Source organism: Indicator indicator, chromosome 11 (genome assembly GCF_027791375.1).
Source record: "Indicator indicator isolate 239-I01 chromosome 11, UM_Iind_1.1, whole genome shotgun sequence".
Classification (NCBI taxonomy): Eukaryota; Metazoa; Chordata; class Aves; order Piciformes; family Indicatoridae; genus Indicator; species Indicator indicator.
Genome location: NC_072020.1, coordinates 14,260,073 through 14,284,339, shown reverse-complemented (window position 1 = coordinate 14,284,339; position 24,267 = coordinate 14,260,073). Strand labels below are relative to the sequence as shown.

The 24,267-nt window shown below is 39.5% G+C and overlaps 1 protein-coding gene across 1 annotated transcript in view; it reads left to right on the top strand.

Moving 5' to 3' along the window:
• The window catches only part of SUGCT (succinyl-CoA:glutarate-CoA transferase), a 308,741-nt gene that overhangs the window by 98,758 nt on the left and 185,716 nt on the right, over nt 1-24,267 (top strand). Inside the window, exons 10-11 of the mRNA XM_054385138.1 lie at nt 13,797-13,868; nt 18,116-18,213. Coding sequence (XP_054241113.1) covers nt 13,797-13,868; nt 18,116-18,213 — 170 coding nt within the window. The remainder of the gene's footprint in view (nt 1-13,796; nt 13,869-18,115; nt 18,214-24,267) is intronic.

Genomic DNA, 24,267 nt, shown 5'->3' with positions numbered 1-24,267 from the left:
ATACAGTTGTTACGATTTGGCCAACTGAGGCAAAATGGCATGGCCAGTAAAGCTTTTGGGCAATAAAGTCCCTATATGTCTACATGCTTTTGAAACACTCAAACTTTGTGATATACCTGAGAGGAAGCAGTGATGGGTTGCATTAGGAATAGATTTGTGTCTGTTCATGACTACGTCCATACTGAAAAATAAACAATGTTAGAACTTGTGTTTTATTTCAGTCTAGGTGCAAGCTGGGCTAAGAAATCTCTTAAACACTCATGAAAACCTTTTATCCAAGTTAATGATTAGAGCCATGTTTAGCTCCACAGTGATGATACAGTTTCTGCTGTGTTCCTGTTTCGAGACTTGCCAGACAACAAAGGCATGTGCATTCAAATTCTTCCCTTAAAGGACAATCTTTGTTCTCCCACTGCTCAGTTCACACCTTACATTGCATTTTAGGAGCTTTGATTCTTCATCTCTTTTCCATAAACCCTATCTTCATCTATTTTAGCTAGTAGGGTACAGAACAGCATGACAAGCTTGTAGAGATCATTTCTCTATGACGATATAGGCACTTTGTTTTTGCTTGGGAAGGTTAAAGAAATTTAGTGTTAGAATGGAGATACCAGTGAGAATTAGCTATGTGGTTTTGCTTTGATGACTTAACATGGAATTCTGTGATAATCTACCTGTTAATGATTTTCAGGCTACTGATGTGCTCTACATGGGGACTGTCTCATTTTTCTTAAGGCTAAATCCATTAACTTTCAGTGGGTTAAAATGTTCTCTGAATGCTAACATCCAGAATAATGACACCTCAAGTCTTTGCTGCCACTAATTCTAAAGCTATTGCTACTGGTTCTATAATTTTCAGAACAAGAAGTCATATTATGGTCCCTCAGAAGGTAAAACAACAGTTTATCAGACTAAGTTGTCCTAGTTTGAGAGTTTGCTCTAAATCACTGCACTTTTTTTTTTTTTTTTTGCCACCTACATTCTTTCATTTTCTTCCAAAATATCCAGGTCTAACTCTTAAACAGCTATCAGGTTTAGAACGAGGTCACTTTGAATCAGGTATCTGTGGATCTAATGAGGTTTAGGAACTTCTGCAGCTGTCATTATTGAAGTTGACACTGGTCCATGTCAACAAGATGCTTCTCTGCCAAACCTTCGTCTTGGACATCTGGCTGTGGACACTTGTGTGGGAAGCACAGCCTGTGGAGCAGTTAGCAGCATAACTGACAGCTGCCATTAGTAGGGTTTGCACAAGTCCCATCCCTTTCTTCTTTCCCTTTCTTCTGCAGAGAGGATGTTGGGTAGGAGAGTTGTCCAGGAAAATGTTCCAAGTCCTCTTTTACTATTCACTGCGTCTGTTGTCTGGATTGGAGCAAACGTGATCCTAGGTACATAATAACAATCCTAACAAAAATGCTTCTTCTTCCCTTTCTCCTGACATGCCTGTGCCTGCCTCACCTCATACGCAACCTTTATTTGAACGCATATTTATGACATAACATCTTTCTAAACTTTAAGTTTACATTCTGCTAACCAGTTATCATCATTGAATCATCACAGAATAGTTCAAGTCGGAAGGGACCTTAAAGATCATCAAGTTCCAACCCTCCTGCCATGTCCTGGAACACCTCCTACTAGACCAAATTGGTCAAAGCCTCATCCAGTCTGGGGAAAGGGAAAATCTCTCTGTGGCTCCTGAAGCTGTCTTTCTGCAAGCCATGTTTTTAGGTGGCGTTTTAAAAGTGTTAATGTAATAATGATCAGTGGAAATCTTGATTAATTTGTTCTTGTTTTCTAACTTCATGATTCTTGATGTCAACAGCAGACGAGCACCATGGGGTTTTCAGAAACATCCAAGTAGGAGATGACCACTGTTGGACAAAGGGATTTCTGCTATTGTCCAAATGGGTATCATTGAAAGGCCCAAAGTCCCGGTGTGGGTATTGCTTGTGGGTTGCATTTTGCAAGTACTTGTAGCGGCTTAAGAGGGGCTGTTGGGAAGATGGGGCTCAGTTCATGTTCTGCAATTTGTGGAAAACCAGGACAAATGTGAAGGCAGTTAGGCTGTGCTGTGCTGGCTTCAGTGCTTATGCAGTCTCCTGTAGAGGAACACAGACTGCCTAGTTTAAACCTTGTAAAACACTCATGGTAGGCAATCATGTGCCACCATAGACTTCCTGCTAGTTTTCCTGTTGTTTTTTAAGACCAACAAGATTTTAAGTGGGCTTTACACCTATTGTGGGATTGGGGAGGGAAAAGCTCTCCTCCTGTTTCATACATTTGAAAACCAAGGCTTTCTTTATATGTGAAAAGAATACGAATCTTATTGTTTAGGACCTCCATTTTCATTTGGAAGCTGCAGTCCAGTGAACAATCATATGTCTCACTTGTTTCAGTTGATTTTACCTTCTTTATGGCAGCTTAAGGTTGTTTTGTTTGCTCACTTGGTGTATTTTGACTTCTGCAGATTTTGAAAAGAAAAAGACAAATCAGGTAGCTGGAGAAATCTATTCTTCATCTGAAATGTCTCATGCTTCAGTATGTAACTTGATGTGAAGATTGGTATGCCTCCCTGCATAATTTTCACTAGCAATCTTTCCCACACAGGAGCACAGTTTTTTTGATGTCTAATAAAATGCCTGAGCTTTGTGGCTGTGACAGGAAATGTATACTGGAAGGCAATGAAATGTAGCAGCATCCCACTGTTGCTGAAAGCTGTCACTGTTTGTCTTAATTGATATAACCGTTTAAATGCATGATGTTACTCCTCCCTATCTATTATTTTTTGATACCATTATAAAGGAAGCTGTAAACCATCCTAATGCTTTCATCAGCACCCTGACAAGGAGGAAGAGTGCCCTTTCATATCTCTGCACCTCTTCTCCCTATGTGCTCCTTTTTCCCCTTCCCCAAGTGAGGCAATCAGCTTCATATAATCAAGAGACAAGAACCTTGTTTCTATGAAAGGTCATTTCATAGCCAGCTTTAGGGGACAGTGGGCAGGCAGCACTTCAGGCTGTCATCAGGAGTGCAAGAACAGGACAAACTACTGCCAGCAGCCCATTTTAGTTCTTCCCAACACAATGGCAGGTCTGTGTGTCTGAGCTTGCTGCTTCCCATTTGATGCCAACCCCAGTGTCACCACAAGGCCATTTGGATCATTAGGAGACAAGCCCTTTGACTTTGGCCACTCAGCAAAGAGGGAGGCAAGAGCATGATGAAGGCTGGGTGCCAGGCTGCTCCTCCAGCCTTGCTGGCACCATCCCTCAGCCATAGTCAAACCAGACCCCTCAATAGCTGGGATCATTTCTGCAACAAGGATCATCTGCTCTTTATGCGATATTCACTCTTGCTGGAGGTCTTTGCTGTTAGCATGCCGACTGCGATGTGGCTGTGCTGTGGTATATGGATGTTAGTAGCTGGAAGCTTTACACTTACTTGACTACAGGTGACTGACATCTAATTTAACTGCATGCTCTGTGTACTTGCTTTGTTTCAGTTTCTGAAAATACATATTATGAAAATATGTAAAACAAAAGGCTCTAGTGGAAGCAGTGCATGTTGATGCTTGTCAGTTGACTGAGGCACAGTGATGCTGGTGCAGTGTTCAGTATTAGTTTATGGCAATTATCTAGCAAAAAATGCAGTAATTTTGCACCTTCCCTTCTGTCACAGTGTTCAGTGAAGGTGAGTATATTCATGGTTTGTAACCTTTTAAATTGGCACTGTGGTTTGCCATTGGGAATTTCTGTAAGAAAGGGAAAAGTGAGGGTGTAGGCTGATAGTGAAAGTAAATTGGCAGATTGTGCCAAGAAATTAAAACTGTGTGGCACTGGGCAATCCTCAGAGTCAGAATCTGACCCTAAATAAGGCCAGGCTCCTATGATTCTCCCATAATTAAATAAGAATTGTCATTTGGGTCTTCATACTCTCTTGTATGAGAGAGGGGTTGTTCCCACAGCCACCCAGAGCCAAAAAAAAAATATCATGACAGCATTAGGCAATATGAAATCTCAAATAAACGTAGCAATTTCAGAGAATCATAGAAAGGCTTAGGCTGGAAGAGACCTCAAAGACCATCTACTCCAACCTCCTCCCTGTGGGCAGGGACACCTCTCAACTAGGCTTAGCTGCTCAAGGCCTCAGCCATCCTGGCCTTGAACACCCCCGGGGAGGAGGCATCCACTATCTCACTGTTCAAGCTACTCCAGAGTCTCACCACTCTTGTACTGAAGAACTTCATCTGAAGATCCAGTCTAAACCTACTCTCCCTCACCTTGAAACCCATCCCCCCTTGCCATGTTGCTAGACACCCTTATGAAAAGTCCCTCTACAGCCTTCCTGTAGGATCCCTTAAGCTCTTGGAAGGCAGCTGTAAGAATCACGTGTGTTTGTTAAAGAACACCATGATGTGAGTGGAACCACCCGTGAGTGGAAACTAAGAGCATTTTCCTTTTGAATCTGCAAGGGGGAAGTGTAGGATTTTTTTGGAAGCTGAGATTTTCTACTCCTTTTGCCTCATCCTATTCCCTTCTGCTGCCATTTTATGGATGTAATTGCATCATCAGACTTTGGAGGGTTGAGGGGTGCAAGGAGGTGATTTTGATCTTTGCTAAAAACTGGGATAGTAGCTACTGCTATGCAGATTTCCTCAGCTCTTCTCAGTAGATAATTTGATTTACTAGTTGGCAGACTGAAAAATTGGTTCAATGTTGGCCAGCATAGTTTTAAGTTGACAAAAGGTATAATGTTTTTATTTCCAATTGTATTGATTTTTCAAACTTTAACAATTGGAATAATGCTAAATTTGAGCTAGCTAAAGGTTGTAATTGCAGTAATGTGATTTTGTATTTCAGTATTTCTCTGATATTATATTTCAGCATTTCTCAAATTAATGGGGAATGATTAAAAAAAGAATATTAGAGTAAAACAGAAGACTGAATATTGTATTTTTTCAGGAAATTCTGGTAGAAATTTACAGTACAGTGAAGAGGAAAGGGACTTCTGACTTTTTAGCCATACACAAGTGTTCTACTTATGTGGCCTTTTTTTTCTTGTTTTGATTATTATTATTATTATTTTAAATAGCTCTCACTATCATTATTCCTATGGCCTGCCAATGAGATTTCTTGGCATAAGTTCAGAATTTTAAATACTGTGCATCCTGGATGTCTGGCCAGTTCTCTAATCCTTGATTAGAGATAATGTAGTGTTTTAAACCAAAACAAACAACATGCAATAAACCTTAGTTAGCCTGATTTAAAACCGCAAATCAAGGATACTGAAGAGTCAAGGTTGAAATGCAACCTTAGTTCCCCATAATATGTCTACTGAATAGGACATAGGATCAAATACTGTTTGAGGGAGATATTAATCAAAATCTTCTCCAAAACAGGGTGAAGGGACATTGGCAGAATGGAGTGTAGTTTCACCTACCTTTGTCAATTCTAGGGCTAAATGGCAGATTTCAAGTATGCATGCTGCTTATTTTAAGTTGCCAAGTGCCAAACTGTGGAATACGGCCAATTTTGCACTCCTGTAATTGTTATTTCCTCATTGGTGTTTTTGCTGATTTTTGTCAACATCAGTGCTAATTTTAGCCCTTGCTCTGTTGGCTGGTAGTCTGAGAAACAAATTATTCAGCTTGGCTTCTTTATAGCAGGACATTAAGTTATTAGGGCCTTTAAGTTAATGGCACTGCCTGCCCAGACTGAGATCTATTTGCCTGCACTGGGTCATCTGCCTGGAGCTCAAAATGCCAGGCTGATTGGCTTAGTATGAGCTACCAGAAAGACAGTCAGCATTACAAAGCTCACCTTTGAAAACTGTACCACTGCATCACTTAAAGTCAGAGTAGAGGGGGAAAAGGGACTGAAATAATGACACAACTCCTGCTCTGATGATTTCCACAGAAAACAAAAATAGGACCTCATGTAGAAATAAATTGTAAATAGCACTCTTAAAACTTCATATTGAGTAGTCAGATTTTCCAGACTGCTATATCTTATGATTTTTGGGAGGTGTGAAAACTCTTTGTCATTTCTGCTTCGGTAATGCCTGGAGGCCTGTATCAGGATCAGACTGTGCTCGTGTGTGGTGTTTTTGAAAATAAATGTTTTCATTGCATTCTTTTACTTTAAAAGTGAAACAAAAAAACAATGCTCACAATCCCAAAATTGGAAGAAATTGTGTGAACTATTGTGTGAGAAGGAAAAAGGGTGAGGAAACATAACTTAGATTCAGGCTTTTGAGAGATTATTGTAAATGTTGGGAAAAATATTGTTTAAAAAAATAGCTCTGCAGTGCCCTTTAAAATCAGTAAGAGTCTATTTTAATTCCCATTTAAGTAGTAACTGGCTGCTGTCTGTATATATACTTAAATGTTGCTTGCTGTATAAGACCTTGTTTGCTTAATTTCAACCTAACTGAGTTTTTATGGTGGTGCTATAAACCTCTTGAAAATAGTGGCTTAAATGGAAAGGCTGACACAATGTTAATTACACTGGCTCCAGTGTGATACTGTGATTAAAGTTTATTTATTTTGTGTGTGCATGTCTGTGTGTGTGTAATTTCATTGTTGAAAAACTAATGGAAAACTAATGTGGCAATGGAGAATGTGATTCTGTGCCTGATATTTTAGTTTTCAAATAGTAAGGGACAGTTTTAATGTTAGTTTACAGGATCAGAGAATTTATTTTTAATTGAGGTATAGTTTAGGCATTTAAAATTTGAGAAATTTGGGAAAGTGACAAGTTTTCCACTTTAAAGCTGTTCACTGCTCTTCCAGGAGTTTTTGAGTGGCAAGGTTAGACCTACATTGCATTCACATTAGAAAACAAAGAAAATGGTGCAATTTCCTTGCACCGTATATTTTTTGAGATGATGGGGAGAAAAGTCTCCTCTCTGAAAATAAGGGGATGCAATCCAAAATCAATGTTAATTGCACTATGGAATTCAAACTAACAGCTATAAAAGTCTTCTTGGTAAGTAGTGTGCCCAGCTGATACTTTAGAGCACATTTAATGATTCTTGTCTGCTGTGCTTCAGGACTGGTTGGCAAGGTAATTTTTTTTTTGCACTCACACATATATAGGACTTGAAGGTTGATCAGAAAAATTGTCTAATGAATCATGGATTCCATAGAAGTGAGTGATCTCCCTGGCTGGTAGTCTGTAGTGTGCTTTCCTTGACATCAGTGCTGGTGTTCTGCCTCATCTCAGAGGCCAAAGTAATCATTTCCACTCTCACCATAAACACCTTTCCCACAAGCTCATGGCTTCCAGTCAAACTTTCCTTCTCTGCAAGAGAATTATTGCAGGTTTTCTTAATAATGATCTGTCTGGTAGACTGTGATACCTTTGAAGCTGCAGGATAGTACAGTTTGCAACATGGCAGTGAAGAGAGACAAGCAGTCCAGGTTGAAAAGATGAGAGGGAAAAAATGAAATCTTTGTGTGGAATGCCCTTCTTCATTTTGCTCAGTGAGCACATTCAGCATACATTAATCCAGTCTATGAAATTTACATTTTTTTATTTTTACTGTTTGCTTTCACTGGAAGAGAGTGCAAAGTAGGCAAATAGTTTCAAAGTGTGTGGTCTTTATGATTTATTTGTATTGCTCAGAACAACCACTGACCAAACTTCTTGGTCTTGTTCCCATTTGTTACAGTAATTAAATCTTAAGTTGTTATGAAAGGATTGTACCCTTCCCTTGAAAGAAGAAAGAACTACTCCGTGGTTCTGTGGCACGGCTGATGTTTTATTCAAACCAATGTGTAAAGGTAGAGAAAGAATGTGCCAAGTTTTTCCCATCTGGAAGGACTGTAACTGTTCTGGGTCTGAAGCAAAACTGAGGATCTCCTACTCTTTAATATATTTGAGACCCAGAGTTTGATAAAGTTGGTAGTAGAGTAGAAGGCAGAGTTGGTCAGTCAAATCCTGAGTACATCACCTTCTCTATTGCAGCCCTTAGTCTACGGCAAGACTAGACCCTACTTGCCCTTAAACAACCTTTGCATTGAATTGAACACTATGCTGGAAACTTCATAGTCACCATACTGGACACTTCAAAGTGTAATTGAAGACAAATTATGCAATAAATTACATTGAACATTCTAATTTTTCTGTGGTTCCAAGCTTGCAAGAGTAGAGCTTTTCTCTTTGCTACACCCACTAACACCAGGAAAGTACTTCAAGTGTGTAAATGGAAACCTATGGGTGGTCATGTAGTGTTTGACTGGGTAATGATGGACTGATGCTGTGAGTGAGGCAGGAGACTGCTGTGAATGGGAAGGTGGAGGGGAGAGCAAGGAGTGGCATGTGAAAATGACTCTTTTGAAAAGATGGTGCTGATACGTTTGAAACCTGTTGTGTTATTTTGGTTTTGTTTTGTTCTGTTTTAAATGGTTTGGCTTTTTCTGGTTTTACATTTACAGACTTCTCGGGTAAGTGCTGCACTTTCCAGAGCTGGATTCTTTCAGCCTGTTTGCTTGTATGCCAGCCTTGGGAAGGAGCTTAAAGAAGTGTTCTGCCTTGATGAGAGCAATCCTTGTTTTGCTGACAAACATGTACCTTACAGAAATAGTTGGTCTAGCCTTTATTAAGGATGGCTTCTTTCAAAAAACTTGAACAAGCTGTTTCATAATGCCATGTGGAGCAATCAGCCTGTTGCTTTGTAAAACAATGAGAAGGCAGTTGATGTCTTGCTCCAGAACTCATCAATACTAATGACTATCCACAGGCCCTCGGCTGTTCCCCTTAGGATCCATCATTGTGTGCTTTTAGACATGCTGCTGTTCAGATTTATGAATCAAAAGGCAGTGCTGTCTTGCAAGATGCTTCAAACCTGAGGATATCTAACATTAGCTATTGCCAGTAAAGAGGGTTTATCAGTATCTTTACAGATCCCATAATTCACCTAGGAACACCAGATAAGAAAAGTCATAGATAAGTAACAAAGACCTTTTGCCATTCCTGATGGAGTGCAAATTTTCCTTCAAGAGGAGGCCTGAAAGCTTTGAAATGTTTTGACCATCGACTGCCATTATCACTAAAGTGGCCACTAAAGTGGTAATGAAAATCATCAGTACCTTGTTCAGATAATTAAAGCTATCAACCTTTCCTAATGATGGAATAATTTAAAAAAACCCAATGCTTTGTTATCCCCATGTACTGTTTGCCTCTAAATGCTCTGTTCTGAAAAGTTTCTGAAGAAATGCCTGGATGGCACTTACATCCATTGATACTTGACCTTGACACTCCTTGTGGCACTGGGAAGCTGCCCACTAATGGTGATGGCTGGGGGCTATATTTCAATGTATGCTGGATTTAATTGCAAACAGCTTTTGAGACTAGACCATGAAGTGCCCTCCTTGTGCCTTTCCTCAGCAGTGTTGGTTCAGATATAGATTTTTTTGAGGTGGAATGGAAACTGGCTGACCTGTCATGCTCAAGGTCCAGCTGAAGGCCAATCACCAGTGGCATCACTACTGGGCCAGTAGTGTTTAACGTAGTTATTAGTGACCTGGGTGATGGACAGAGCACACCCCCAGCAAGTCTGCAGAATATACAGAACTGGGAATAGTGGCTGATGCTCCAGGTTTTTGTGCCGTACAGAGAGACTCAACAGGCTAGACAAATGGGCCAACAGGAACCTAAAGAAATTCAATGAAGAGAAACACAAATTCCTGCACATGGTAGAAAATAACCTCATGCATTGCTGTGGACTGGGGACTGACTGACTGGAAAGCAGCTTTGTAGAAAAAGACCTGGAGGTCCTGGTGGACAAAAAATGGAACAAGAGTCAGTAGTATACCTCTATAATAAAGAGTGCATCCTGCTCTATACTAGGAAGAGCATTGCCAGCAGGTTGAGGGAGGTGATTCTTCCCCTTTGCTCAGCACCAGTGAGGATGAATAACCATTAGATCCAATTTTGGGTCTGCAACTGGGTCCACTTCTGGAGTTTGTAGGACAAGGACGTGCTCATGCTGGAGCAGGTACAGTGAAGGGCTATGAAAGCAATTAAGGGCTTAGAGCATCTCATATGGAGAGGCTGAGAGAGCTGGGACCATTTATCCTGGAGGAGTGGAGACTGGAGAAGATATTATGAATGTGTGCTAATACCTGATGGAGGGTGTAAAGCATCACCATACGCGGCAGCAGATGTGCTGGTGGTTTTGATTTCCATGTTTTGGATTCAAGTACTGAAAACTGACCTGGACTTTTGATCATTTTATTGGAATTGGCATATCTTTTAATTAGTCCCTTACATTTTAAAGTTTCGTTGTGGAATCAACATGCAAATTGAAACATATGTAAAGATATTTCTGTATAATTGATGATTGCCATAGCATATATAAGCTTAAAATTCAAAAAGCAGACAATAAATACAAGAGATTGATATTTTATTAATACTGTGAAAGCTGGCAAATTTTGAAAGGCTGTTGACTTAAAACAGTGCAAAGACTGGTTTGTTTGGCCTCATATTATCTCAGCAAGTCTTTGACTTCTCTGATGATAAGCTAAGGTTAAGTTTGACCTGTGTCTTTATTGTGTAGTCTATATAGCATCTTTGGAGAATACTGGTAAGCTACTTAGAACATGTTTCTGAAGGTGAAATGAGTTTATGTTCCATGTGTTTAGGGAGGTTAAAATGTTTCGGTCACAAATTATCTCAGGTATATGCAGTGATAAAATTCAGAAATGTGCTGAGTATTAATGAGTTCCTGTAATATCCATTAGTGTGAGGTGTTGATGTATGCAGGCTGGACCTTGAGATCCAGTGTTGAACATCCGTATGTTGGTGTGGTGTAGTATGTATCATTTAGTGTGAATTTACAGATTGTCTTTCCAAGCTTTTTACACCATGCTGGAAAGCTATGTTTCTGGATGCTCCTCAATCTGTCTCTACCTTATCCATGAATAAGATGTGGATTAATGTTTTGTTATTGTTGTTTGCTTGTTTGTTGTCTTCCCCAAGTGGTGTCTTGTTGCTCAGGATACCACATGGAAATAGCAGGTTAAATCATGCTTCTGCCCTCAAGAATCTTACCAGAAAGCCTCATCCTTCAGAAAAAGAAGGGAAAAAAGACTTTTGCCAAAAGACTTTTGCCATGTGTGTGTAGTGCCTTTTATTGCACTAATGTGAAATGATTCGATGTGATGGACAGCAGTTTATCAAAACAAAATCTCATTAAAATCTGTCTGCACTTTGCCCTTACTCTCCTTTGCATAACAAGATTGTGCAGCTTTCTGTGAGCAGACAGTAACCTGTGGTAACCTGTAGTGTGCGTACATTTATGGGTGATGAATAAAACCATTGTTATCACCCTTAAATGTTGGCATCAATATTGTGGTAATAACATTTGGAAGTTTCTGCTTTATCAGCAGCAATGACTGGCAAATAATCAGCTGTTTTGTAATGGGAAGCTTAAAATAGCAGCCGAAGACATCTGAGTTAAGCTTCATGGAAAAAGACACTGCCGCATTTATGATGATACCATTTTTGTCGGGGAGGGATGACATGATTGTTGTTTTAGCATTTTAGACATACAGTGCAATTAAGAATAATCAGTTTTCCCACACATTCCTCAAAGCAACTGAAGCACACATGCTAACAACCAGACCCTTAAATTTGGAGTGACTTCCGCTGCTGCCTGGGCAGCCCATGGGTATGGATGCGTGTTTCACAGTGGCATGCAGCTATTGCGGGACCCCGCTCTTCCTACAGAGGGACGAGTGAAGTGCCTGATGAATAGCAGACTCTTCAAGATTTGCCCATACTACCAATTTAAACCTGTTTTGGAGTGCGGAGGAAGGGGATCTGTGTATAAGTACATTTGAGATACATTGCAGGCTTTGCAATCTGTAACAGGCATCCAGATTAGAAGTTTAAAAGAAAGTGTAAAGTAATTTCTAATTTGTGATTACTGGAAGTAGTAGGTGGTCCCACCAATAAAAACTCTGATGAGTTACATATGCACATACAGATACATGTAGTGTTTAACCCATAGTTTGTGTGAAATATGTGTGGCTGGTTTTAGAATTCAGAGCACAGCAAAGACAGGTCAGGATTTGGGCAGGGTAACTGAAAATAGTAAGTGAGTTTTAGTTTGTAACTGCTGCTACTATAGGCCATTTGAGGGGGGGGCACCTTAGACCAGGCTCTGTCATGGTTGTTTTAGAGAGAAATCCACGTGAACAGATATATCTAAAAAGTGTTTATGCCTTCAACCTTTTTGCCATGCTCCTTGCTTTCCTCTGCATAAGTATGCAGTACCTTTACATTATGCGTGCTTCTAGACTTTCACTGTATTGGGGCCAAGTAGGTGGGAATTTTTTTGCATGCCTGGCATTAAATGTTTGCTGAATTTCATCTTTTCTTGCTAAGAATCTTAGATCAAAGCTATTAATTAAATGTGTGAAAAATAAATTGCTAAACATTAGCACTGTCCAAACATTATTTACTAGGAAATGAAAGAGAGTGAGAGCAAACAAGTGATATCCTAACTGTGATGCACAGTTACTTGCATTTCAGTGGACATAATTTTCCACATAAAATTTTGAAGCTTTTGTGTATACCAGATGGTAGAAGAGTCTTAGTGTGGATGTAGTTGTTTGAACTGTTTGAACGATTGCAAGCTGGAATGTATATTCCTGTTTGTGAAGAACAATAACCCACAGTGGCATGAGAAGACTTTTTATTCTTGAATTGTTTCTGCACTAGGGCTTATATTTGTGTGGGGTTTTTTTGCCAAAATTTATAGTTAGAATTCACACCTTTACATTAGGACATGGTGGCTCATTAAAAAAAAAAAAAAAGGCTTGCTGGGAGTGGAGGATGAGTTTTACTCTCTGCAAGAAAGTATCATAAGGCCTCCTCACCATCAGTGCACCAGCCTGTGCTGGTCTTTTGAACTGAAATAAAATTAGTAGTAAAAGATTTTTTCCCAGATGTTTGCAAAAAGTGTGGTAGTAATACATATGACTGAAACTTGTTACCCTTCTAGCAGGGAGAGGCATAGAGGAAAGGGGAATCTGTTTGCATTATCCAATTTTAGAAGATGCCTTGAGACAATGGTACAAAATAAAGGATGATGGCAATTACAGGGTTTTTTCCAGTTAAAATTTAAGTTAGACTGAAATGGAAGTTGTGTCCTACTCAGTTAATTGTTCTGCTCACCATGAAAAGTGCCAGTAAGGTCACTGTAATGAAGTCAGAAGGGAAGAATAAAATCCTTAAAGCTCAAAAAGAAGTCTCATTTTCTCTATGAGCTCAATCTTGAAACAAGGAGATAGCTTAATCTTCAGCTGAAGAGATGGAAAGATGCAGTCTACCCCTTTCATCCTCATGAGAGTCCCTAACTTTTCATTACTATTTGGCAAATTTTTTTTCTTATTTTGTTTGATCAGGGTCTGTGACACCTCAGTGCAGCTGTCTGTTTTCAGTCAGGCTAATAGTGAAGCTGAATAATTAACTCCCAGCAAGGAAGTGTTATCCTGGTAAATCCTTCTCAGTCCTCATGAGCCTGGGACTCACTTGAAAAGGTTCAGGATGCTTCAAGACACATTTTCAGCAAATAAGTTATTGACCAAGATAACTTCTCAGCTCTAGAAGAACTCTAGAAAATTCAAGAGGGCCACATCCATCCTTGTGGGAAGATTTTGAGCCACTTTTATAGAAGTGGAAATTCAATGGAAATATTGAAGGAAGTAATTTGAACGTTATTTATAAAGCTTTCACTTAAAAGATGTGCTAATATAGTTACAGCTTATCACCTATCTTTTGTTCTTCCAGGCTTTTAAGACCAAGGATGGCTACCTTGTGGTGGGAGCTGGAAATGATCAGCAGTTCGTCACTGTGTGCAAGGTAATATTCTAGGTGACAGTACAGAAATGTGTAATACTTTCCACTTTGATTAGGAATGTAATTACTGATTGCTTCTTAATTCCCCTTTTTTTGGTGAAAATAAGTGTAAGTTCTAACCCTGTGGTTCTGGCTGGTAGTTTAGGAAACTGATCTGGGTTCCCTGCTTTGCTTCTGTTTTCAGAACACCCCAATTCCCAGGCTTGTGGGTGCTGAACCCCTTTTGATGTCTGTGCAGCTGCACAAGTAATTAGCTAAAAAAACCCAAAACATCCTTCTGGTTTGGAATGATGAATGTCATGAATGACGAATGTCACTGGAGCCTTTTCCATGAAGAAATGTAATGCTGTTTCTCCTTAAAATACATGGTAGGCATAGCTCTTAACAAAGCAAAGCTGGGGGTTGGATGGTTCTTGTACCACTTCAACCAGTTGCTCTGTGCACAGGCCTTTTAAATGCTGGTCTGTACTCACACAAAAACTTGCAGACTTCTTAGAAAAGAAGTATTACAGGTCTGTGGGCTGACTTTGGAACAGTGCAGAGGCATGATGTTGAAGATCAAATCTTCGAACAGGACTGCTGTGTTCAAAATCTAGTATCTGTTATTTTGAACTGCAGGAATGTGATGCTGGCAGTTCTGTTTTCAGAACAGGGGAGCTTGGAAAGTTGTAAAATACTTCTGGATTTTTCACATTTTTTTTCCCCTGTTGTTTTAGGACCTGGAATTGCTTTTCCCAGGACAGTGAATACAGCATAAAAGAAAAGTGGTTGTAGGGGCAAAAAAATTCTAAATAAACTGTAGCAACATTCCCAACAAAAGACTCCAGTAGCATGTCAGCTGAGAAAAGAGAAGTTTTGCATATAGCATTAGACAGCTTTTTCAAAAATAAGAGTTCTATTTTTTTTTTCCTGCCATTGTGATTTTTCTCTGGAATCTTGAATATTTAACCTAAATTAATGATGCTCAGGAAATGGAGCATTATTTTCCTCTGTCAGACATTTTACATTTCCATGGATGCTCACAGCTAGTAACTGGTATATGTAGTAAGAAGACAGTGCTAGTGTGATTCTTCCTTAGTACAGTTTGGGGTACATATCCTTGCTATCTGGTGGGGTCTGGTTTCACTTACTTCAATTGGCTCTCTCAATAATTAAAAAATGAACCTCTTCAAAGTTTTCTCAGTGGGTTTTCTTCATAGATGTGGTCCAACCACTGCAGCATCGTCATTATCTTAATGTGAATGAAGACTAATGACTGAAGAAGCATCTACCTGCAACAACTCAATTTTATCCAAGACTCATGGTCTCAAAAAGGAAATCTTTCCATAAAGTCCCAGGACATAGCTCTATCACTTGAAGAATTACATACCAAGTGTTGGTCATCCTGCCATCCTTAGATAACACAGAGCTGAAGATATGGGTCAGTAGGTTCTGACATGGTGTGAGCCAGAATGCAGTAAAAATTCAGTCCATACATTTGCCTCACTTTAGGGTGCAGCTTGAGAGACTTAACAATGTGACTTGTTGCTACATAGTCCCTCTGTAGTTAGTAAAGAGTGAATGGTAGCCCAGAAGATGAGGCAGCTTGTCTAAGATTTGTGTTACCTCAGAATCTGTAGAACTAAAATTAAGTGAGATGAATATTTGCCCTAGACTACAGGTTGATGGTTTTTTTTTGTTGTTTCATCCTTATAAAAGTGTTCTGGTATTTCTGGAATTGAAACTAGGAAGTACAGAACATAGAAAAATGATGATACAGAACACAGAAAAATGATGATTGCTTACATTCCAAAGGGATTTAAAAAATCAGGAAAAAAACAGTTCAAGTTTTGGTCAGTGATTAGAATTTTTCTATAAACCAGTTAGCATATTTATTTTTTGGTGTTTTGGTTTTGTTTTTAATGAATGGTCTTTTTACCCTTATCAAGTTAGTGTAGGTTTGGATAAGTGACAAAATGGCCCCAGCTTTAGGTGGGATATGAGAAGAAACTTCTTGATTGAAAGGAACAGGCTCCCCAGGGAGGTGGTTGAATCCCCATTCCTGGAGGTGTTTAAAAGAGGCAGAGATGTGGCACTGAGTGACATGGTGTAGCACCAGACTTGGTAGAGTTAGATAATGTTGGACTTGATGATCTGAGAGGTCTTTTGCAACCAAGATGATTCTATGATTATGTGAATTTGGGCAGTTAACATTGGCCAGAAGTGGAGGGATGTGTACTGTGAAACCTGTCAGAGAGAAGCTCTGTGCTGTTGAAGGTGATCTGGAACTTAAATCACTGTGAAGGTGGAGAGCCAACAGAGGAAGAGGACTTTGTTACAGGAAAGCCTTCAACACCCTAACGAACCTTTTGTAAATACAGAGACCACTAATTCAAACATTGGAATTGCTATTAGAGAGCTCTTCGGAGATGAGTTGGTGCTAAAAATACAGGCTGTAGGGAAGCTGTTGCCCTGAAAACATGTACTCTAGAGATGTAACAGCTGGCTTAAGCTGTAAACAGTTGCAAACATTCTGCTTCAACCATATCTTTTCAGGCGAGCAGAAAGAAAAAAAAGTGGAATAATTCATGGTGATATTTTCAGAATCAATGGCAACTAACTGTAGCTTGTTTGGGGAGAGGGATGGTTGCAGAAAAACTTTGTGACACTGCTGGCTGAATTGCATTTCAGAGTAAGCACATCCTGTTGTGTGCCTGCATTGGTGTAAGTAGCAACACTGAGCAAGAGTCATCAGGAGACTGAGCTTTTTTGTGTACAGCAAAGGAGAGTACAAACAGGCTTGGTAATGTTGGGGGACAGCACATGGAGAGTGTAAAGTCTGAATGTGCATCTTGGAGCTTGAAGGAGGCCTAGAAGTGGAGAACAACAGTTTTGTTCCAAGTGGTCACAGTGAAATAAAGACAATAATGTTGGCAGCGTGATGCAGAAAGATGAATGGCACATTAATGAATAACTTCTCAAATGCGCGTTTTGTTAGTCACAAAAAAATGGAAGAGAACATATATAGACACACAGCTTTACAACAGATGGACATTAAGTTAAAGCTGAAGTCAGGAACGTTAATTAAAACAGTAGAGTGAGCAACTCCATATGATGATTTTTCATATAACTCATCAAATGGAACCATCATTTACTGATTAATTTCTTGGGTTTTTTAGCTCTCATAAATAATATCTAGAAGATATATCTCTCCTCTCTTAGAGGTTATACCACCAATTTTCTTCATTATTTCTTTTGGAAGAAATCATAAAGAAAAATGGGGACATATCAACAGGAAAACACCTTTTAATTTTCTTTCCTTTTTGACACAAATTATTGCAGTGTGTGGTGGTTTGGCCCTGGCTACGGGCCAAATGCCCACCAAAGCCACTCTACCACTCCCCCTTTGATGGGCAGGGGAAAATATAACAAAAGCCAGCTATACGATAGAAGCAATTTAATAATAATGATAAGCAAAAGTGATAGATCGTGCAGAAGTGACCAGCAGGATGATGGTCAGTCTCGAGAAGCAGGGCTCTCTACACTTGGTGGTTCCTTTGGAGGAGAGATGCTGTGGACGAATCTGCTCCACTGCCTTCTTTTCACTTCATTCTCATACCTGAACTGATGTCATGTGGCATGGAATACCCCTTTGGCTGGTTTCGGTCAGCTGGCCCAGCTGTGTCCCCTCCCAAGATCTTGCCCACCCTTCAGCATACTCTTGGGGTGGGGAAATGTTGGAAGAACACAGCCTGGATACTTGTTCAGCAGTAGCTAAAACACTGGTGTGTTGTCAACTACTGCTGCAAAACACAGCACTAGAAGGATGCTTTGAGGAGAATTAACTCCAGCTCAGCCAAACCCAATACAAAGTGGAAATAAATTTTCTTGGACATAGGTTTTCTCAGTCTAGCATAGGAAGTATAGCCATATTCTTTATTCTGTAACGTGTAACTTAGTGCTGGGTAATCCCACAGATCTCTCCAACCTCACAGTGAAGACTTAACAACTTTTTAGTGTTCTGCAATAAGAATTTCTCCTAGCTAATGGTGAAATCTATCAGCTAAGATCCAGGTCTTTGGTTTAATTTCTGGGCTTGTTATGTAACACTAACCAGGAGGTGTTATTTTTTCTTAACTTCCTAACCAATATGAAAAGATTATTCAGAAGTAAGGATTTTTGGAAAGCTATCTTAAATTGGTAGTGGATTTTATAACTTTATAAATATTTTCTGCCAAGCACATTTCTTACTCATCCTTATTTTTGCTTAGATTTTGAACTTGCCTGAAGTCAGTAAGGATCCCAGATACAAAACTAATACACTCAGAGTCCAGAACAGAGAGGAACTTGTTGATATGTTGTCAACTCGGTAAGTTGATTAAAAGTGAAGAAATGTCATTGAACCTGTTAATGCAAATAGTCATGTGTAAGAAGCCCTCATCATATAAAAAAAATTACTCTTTTGGGGTATTTTTATAAAGAAGTGATGAGAACACTTACCAATGTTAAATGTACTGCCTTTTGCACACCAATTAAAACGTGGAATAGGAAGAAGCTAAATCACACATGTTTTCAGAAACCATTCTAACTTATTTTTAACCACTAACTTGAATTTTAGTGAAACAACCAGTGCTTTCTGCTATCCTGGATGAATGTAACCTCTGGAAATTAAATGCTTAGACCACCATATGCTTGACTGATGTTTAAAGGTTTTCACTTGCTGTATCTAAGGAAGTTCCACTCGATGCTACTCCCTCATCACTGGTTCTCTGTTTGGGACTCTGTTCCAGATTCTCTCTGGGTTAATCCTTTTGAAATCAAAAGATTCGTGGTTAGTATTCTGTGTGCTTCAGCAGCACTTCATGCTTGTGGGGACGAGCAGAAGAGGTAGTGTATATCTATTGTTGTCAGTGATTCAAGAAAAGCCATGCTGTCATTTTGACACTTGGCCTGTGTGAGTTTTTCTCAACAAATGTGTAACAATTATCATTCCAGCATTTTTTTTTTAAGGAGTGTTAAGATGCCTTTCCTTTTCATTGCATCCGAGGAAAGAGCTTCAGTAATGCATCTCTCCCCTTCCTCTCAACCCTACACATTTTTTTGGTTATTGTGACCGTGAATCACCCAAATCATTAGACTATAAGGAGAGTAATTTTGCCTCTTGTTGTGCCTGCACTTTTGTCTGTATTACCTGTCCATTTGCTGACATCCTGTCCCCAATGAAATACTGAAGTACCAGGTGACATTGCAGTTTTCAAATAATTACGATACAAGTGTTCATGATGAACTTTGGGAACTTGTCTTTTACTTGCCTATCTATAAAAAATGTTTTGTGGTAGCACAGATGAACCCACACTGTTTGTTTTAAACCCTTGAAAGGGAATAGTTAACTTTGGACCTGCTTTTGAGCTCTGTTGTCTGTGATAGTTTCAAAGTTGGTCCATGTTGACATATTACTTGGAGTTAATTTCATTTAATATGGGATTTATCTGATGTACTCTGGTACCTTATGAGACTGCTGTTTTGTCATACAAACATCAATTACTTAATAGCTTGCTGCCTGTGGTTAATTTTGAATGCAGGGTTTTTTTGTGGACAATATCTGAATAAGATCGAGTTCAAGGAACAGTTTTTCTTTGAATGAATCACCAGAATTCTAATTTGTTTTTATGTCTGTAACTATTAGTTCATCAGATTACCTCATTCCTCTTTCAATTACTGCTTTATGTCCTTTTTTTTTTGTCAGAGTTTATGTTCTGTTTTATTAGCATCATTTAGGCTGAATTTCTGTGGAATTTATATGCAAGTTTGTGACTCTAAATACACTTTTGGAATAGACCTTTCCAATAGTGTTATGTCATATTATTGTGAATTCATCTGGCATTCAGTTTTAAAACATAACAAACACCTTTGGCATTCTAATGGAGGTCAAATATGTTTCCATACACATTCCATGGTAACTTTGCTTTTAGCTTTTATTCGCTAATGCACAGTTGTTTGTAAAATTATATGTGGTTCATTTTGGGAGTTACTTACAGAATTAAATGAATAGTTTCTCAGTGCTGAAAAATGTCAGCCCTTGAGAAATGAAGGGAAATGACAAAATAGTAATGGCAGAATTTCACTGAAAAATACCTTAATCAAATCACTGATTGCTTGATAGTATTGCAGCTTTCAGCACATGGAAAATATAAACCTAAGGTGCATTAGTTGGAAAGAAACACCTGCAGACGCCCCCCATTCACTCACTTTCTGCATGCTGCTGTCCAACTCAGAATGAATTTGTGGAGACAGGAGCTGGAGCAGCTTAAGAGAGTTGTGATTTTCTTGTCATGTGTTCTGCTACAGTCACTTTTGTTGAGAAGAGCCTCTCATTTGTGTGATGGAAGGCAAAAAGGAACATGAAAGTCCATTAAAGATTTAGTCAGGCTATTCATTTGCGTCTCATTTTGGTTCTGTGCCAGGCAAGTTGCGTACAACTTGAGGCAAAGCAGCTCTTTTCCAGTGATGTTGCAATGGAAAAAGTCAGCAAACTTGTTTGGTGTGCCAGCCTGAGCAGTAAAAAGCAGGTAAAAAATTGCTTCTATGTATAGGAATCTAGTGATTCCTAAATGTTCCTTCTATTTTGTACATGCTTGGAAATATAGGTGGGAATTACGATCCTGTAGTGGAAACAATTGAGAGTGTTCCTGTTCATAAGGCCAGCAAAAAGATTCGTGGACTTGGTCTACGTTTCAGCATCTCAACAGTAATTACAGTGACTAGAAGGACATGAGAGGAAATGTATAGTTGTGTTTTCTTTCCTTTCCCTTAACTGCTTTTGCTGCTGTTTTCACTTTATACATCCTTCCTGTACTACCACATCACTGGTGTTTAAAGCATCATTTGTACAGCAGGTATTTGGTACTCGGCAGTCACTTGCATTCATCACTTGCTGTTGCACCATAGTTATATGTATACTTTTTTTTTCCCAAGCCACTGATGCTGATACAATATTATTGAACTGAGGTCCCACAAAGCCTAGAGTAGAATTCCATTGACCTATCTAACCTCCCCTCTCCCTTGTCTCTCTTTTGAACCATTTCCAGAGGAATGACTTACCTTTTCCCATTTTTCTTTAATTTTCAAAATAGACTAAATGGAAATCACGACTAACTTCCAAGCTCTTAGTAAGTGCAGCAGGAAGGCTTCTTAATTTTCACCTCTTTAGGAGAGGGCTTTCCCAGGTTTTACTTAGGAATAGAAGGAGATGTACATACCTACTCAAAGGGTCAGGAACTCCCTGAAGTCTTGAACATTTAATTCACAACATGGGTGGAGCTGATGTTTTAAAAAAACATCCGAACTCTAAGGAGGCAGTTGATGCTTTTCATTTGCTAGAGTAAATGTTAAGCAGTTGAGATTCTAGCTACAGATTTATTCTAGATGTGTGCACAAAGGAAACCTTGGTACAACTGATCAGTGTTAAGGAATGCTGTTTTGTTGTTGGTGTTTTGTTTTTTTTTTTCCTTAAAGTCTGTATTTTGGGAATTCTTGACTCAAATGACTTCTAATTTAGATAATAATTCCACTCACCACCTGCAGTAACCATGGCATATTTCAAGGCAGATAGATAAGCATGAGGATTATAAAGCACTTAGCAGAAATTGACCTTTAAGCAGAAGACTTTTCAGAAAGGTGTGAAATGACCTAGTCATTACAGTCAGATGTCGTGAGCTGACTGAGAATACGAGATGAGTATGGCTTGAGACATAAATGTAATTTGAAACAGCTCCAAGAGGTATGAATTGCTCTATCCCTTTCAGGAAGAATTTTCCTCATCCTCTCTCTTGCCTGACAGAACTGAAGAGTGAAGCACATCTGTCCTTAGCTCTTCACCCCATCTTGCTGTCTGCTTACAACATCTGAACTCCCTCCACAGGGTGCATATGAAAGAGGAGGGGAGAACAGGTAGAGGAAGGTAAATTCACCTATCCACAGAGACTGCCAAATCTCAGTGAAAGGCACTGGAAGATAGACCCCTCTGGAGTGGTATGGAGCTCTGACACTGGGGCAAGAGGAGGGAATTACAGAAACCAGTCCCAGATATCCTGAAAAGGGGAGTGCTTTTCAGTTCTGTCTTCTGTGGGGAAATGAGTATGATGCTGCAAGGACCACTGGGTGAAAGGATATTCACAAGGAAGAAAAATATAGGCCTACAGGGTATTTTGTACTTCCTTTGCTACTGGTAGTGTTCATTTTCCATCCCTGATCCTCTTCTTGCTATGCTTTTTCCTGTTCCCATCCTCCACTTCTTATGACTCCTCCAGCTTTTTATTTCCTCTTTCTCCTCCTGTTGCTGGCATTCACACATCTACTATGTTTGCTTTACAAAAAGGGGAGTTTCAGTGCCTTCTGTATCTTCTTCTTTATTTAGGTTACATTCTCCTCAAATGACAACAAGGCAGAACTCTGACAAAAGTGAACTGCTTCTGAATGCCTTTCTTTCTTGGGTTTGTGCCAGAAGTCAAGTTTAAAATGACCCTACCTGGGTGGAGGTCAGGTTCAATGGCTACTACAGAGGCCCCTGAGACTCCCAGCTCATGTGAGAACTGACAGACTACAGAGCACTCTGGTTTTTATGTTTCCAGTGGAAACCTCTGGTTTGTGAGTTAGATGTACATCTATCCGAGAGAAGCAAATTTTAATTGTTGCTTTGTTCCTCTCTTCCACCTCCTACCACTTTTACTCTTGTTTCCTCTGGAACAGAATGGTAGCAGGCACACTGTGGATTATTGTGTATATATGCATACATATGTCAAGACATACATATAGAGTGTGCCCCTGAAACCTGAGATGCATCTGTGCAAAAGCTGGTATAATGCCAGTCTTGAGAGAAGCTACTGTGCGGAAGGGGGCTTAATCTGTTGACCTACTTCTTCCAATTACTTCAGAGGCTCAACATTAATCCTACCTTGCATCTTGGTAATGTAGAAACATTTTAAGACGTTGCAGTGGAATGTGTACTACCGGGTACTTTGGGAAGTTAACCTGTGAATTGAACAGAGTGTGTGGGGTTGTAGAAGTGCAGGGGGAAGAGGAATACCAGCCATGCCTTCAGCCTTTAAAGTGAAGCAGCTCATGAAGAAGCAGTAATGAAGAAGACATAAATTCATCATGATTAGTGCTCCTGTAGCTTAGCTAAATTATTGTAGACTTAAAATCAGAAGTGTTAGGGCTGGAAATGATTCAAAGTGGAACTTCCTAGCACTTATATTTTAAAGCCCTTTCTTTGTGCACCACAGCTGTGTGTTTCATATTGAAGTGTGAGGGAAAAAGGAAGAAGCAGGAAGGAAGCAGAGGAGAACCTGATCCTCACTTAATAAGATTGTTGCTAAATTGTTTCCACCTTGTAAAAGGAGAGGAGGGCACCTAAAGGGGAAAGCATACTGTAAAATGTTTAATTTGTCTAATGAGCAGCAGTGTTGAATTCAGTTGATGAAAAATACCCAGCCTCTGTAGATCTCCTTCCCCATCCCCACCATTTCTTTTTTCTAAACCCAGAGCCTTACAAACTGAAGTCACCCTTAGTAACATTACAGGAATGAGCAGCTGATTGTCTCCTGCTTCAGCAGACAGGTGCCTGAAGTTTGAAAAATAAGTGACTTCAATGTGGCCCAGCTGGTAAGGTTTACTTTGCCCTAGTCATCCACCTTATCATTAGTGCCTGGAGGGTGGAGCTGTGTAGGCATCAGCTATCAAACTGCCACCATTTGCTTTACAATGCTTTGCTTTAATTTGTTGTTAGTTTTATGTTGACTTCTACATGTGCAACTGAAAGAGATCCAAAATGGCTCAAACATCTGATTTTTTTGGACTGGGTGAGCTAATGTGTGTGTTCTCTGTTCTTTTCACCATTTAGTAACCTTCAAACCATTTTCATAAGTGTATAGATTTCAAGATCCTTTCTGAAAAGGAACTTACCATCTTTGTTTCTGATGGCATATATAGCCTTCAGCTATTCTTCATGTACTTTTACTGATGTGTGTTTATTTAGCTGATTTTCAGCTAATTTGCACTTCCTTTGTCGTAGCTGTAGAAATCACAGTCCTCTTGCTTACTTGAGAACAAGAAAGGAAGATTTGGGAGAAGTGCATTTCTGATGTTCATAGTCTAACATTATCTGAATTCAAACAAAACTAGTTCTGAAATGTGCTGGATTTTACATGTTTTATGAAGAAAGGCTGAGATTCTGAGATTCTTGGGGCTTTTTAGCCTGGAGAAGGATAAGGGGGGGATCTTATTGATGCTCATAAATACTTACAGGGTGGGAGTCAGGAAGGGTGGGGAAAGTATTTTTTCAGTTGTGCCCCATGGCTACACAGGAGGTAACAGGCACAAACTTGAACATAGGAAGTTCCAACTAACCAGGAGAATGAAGTTC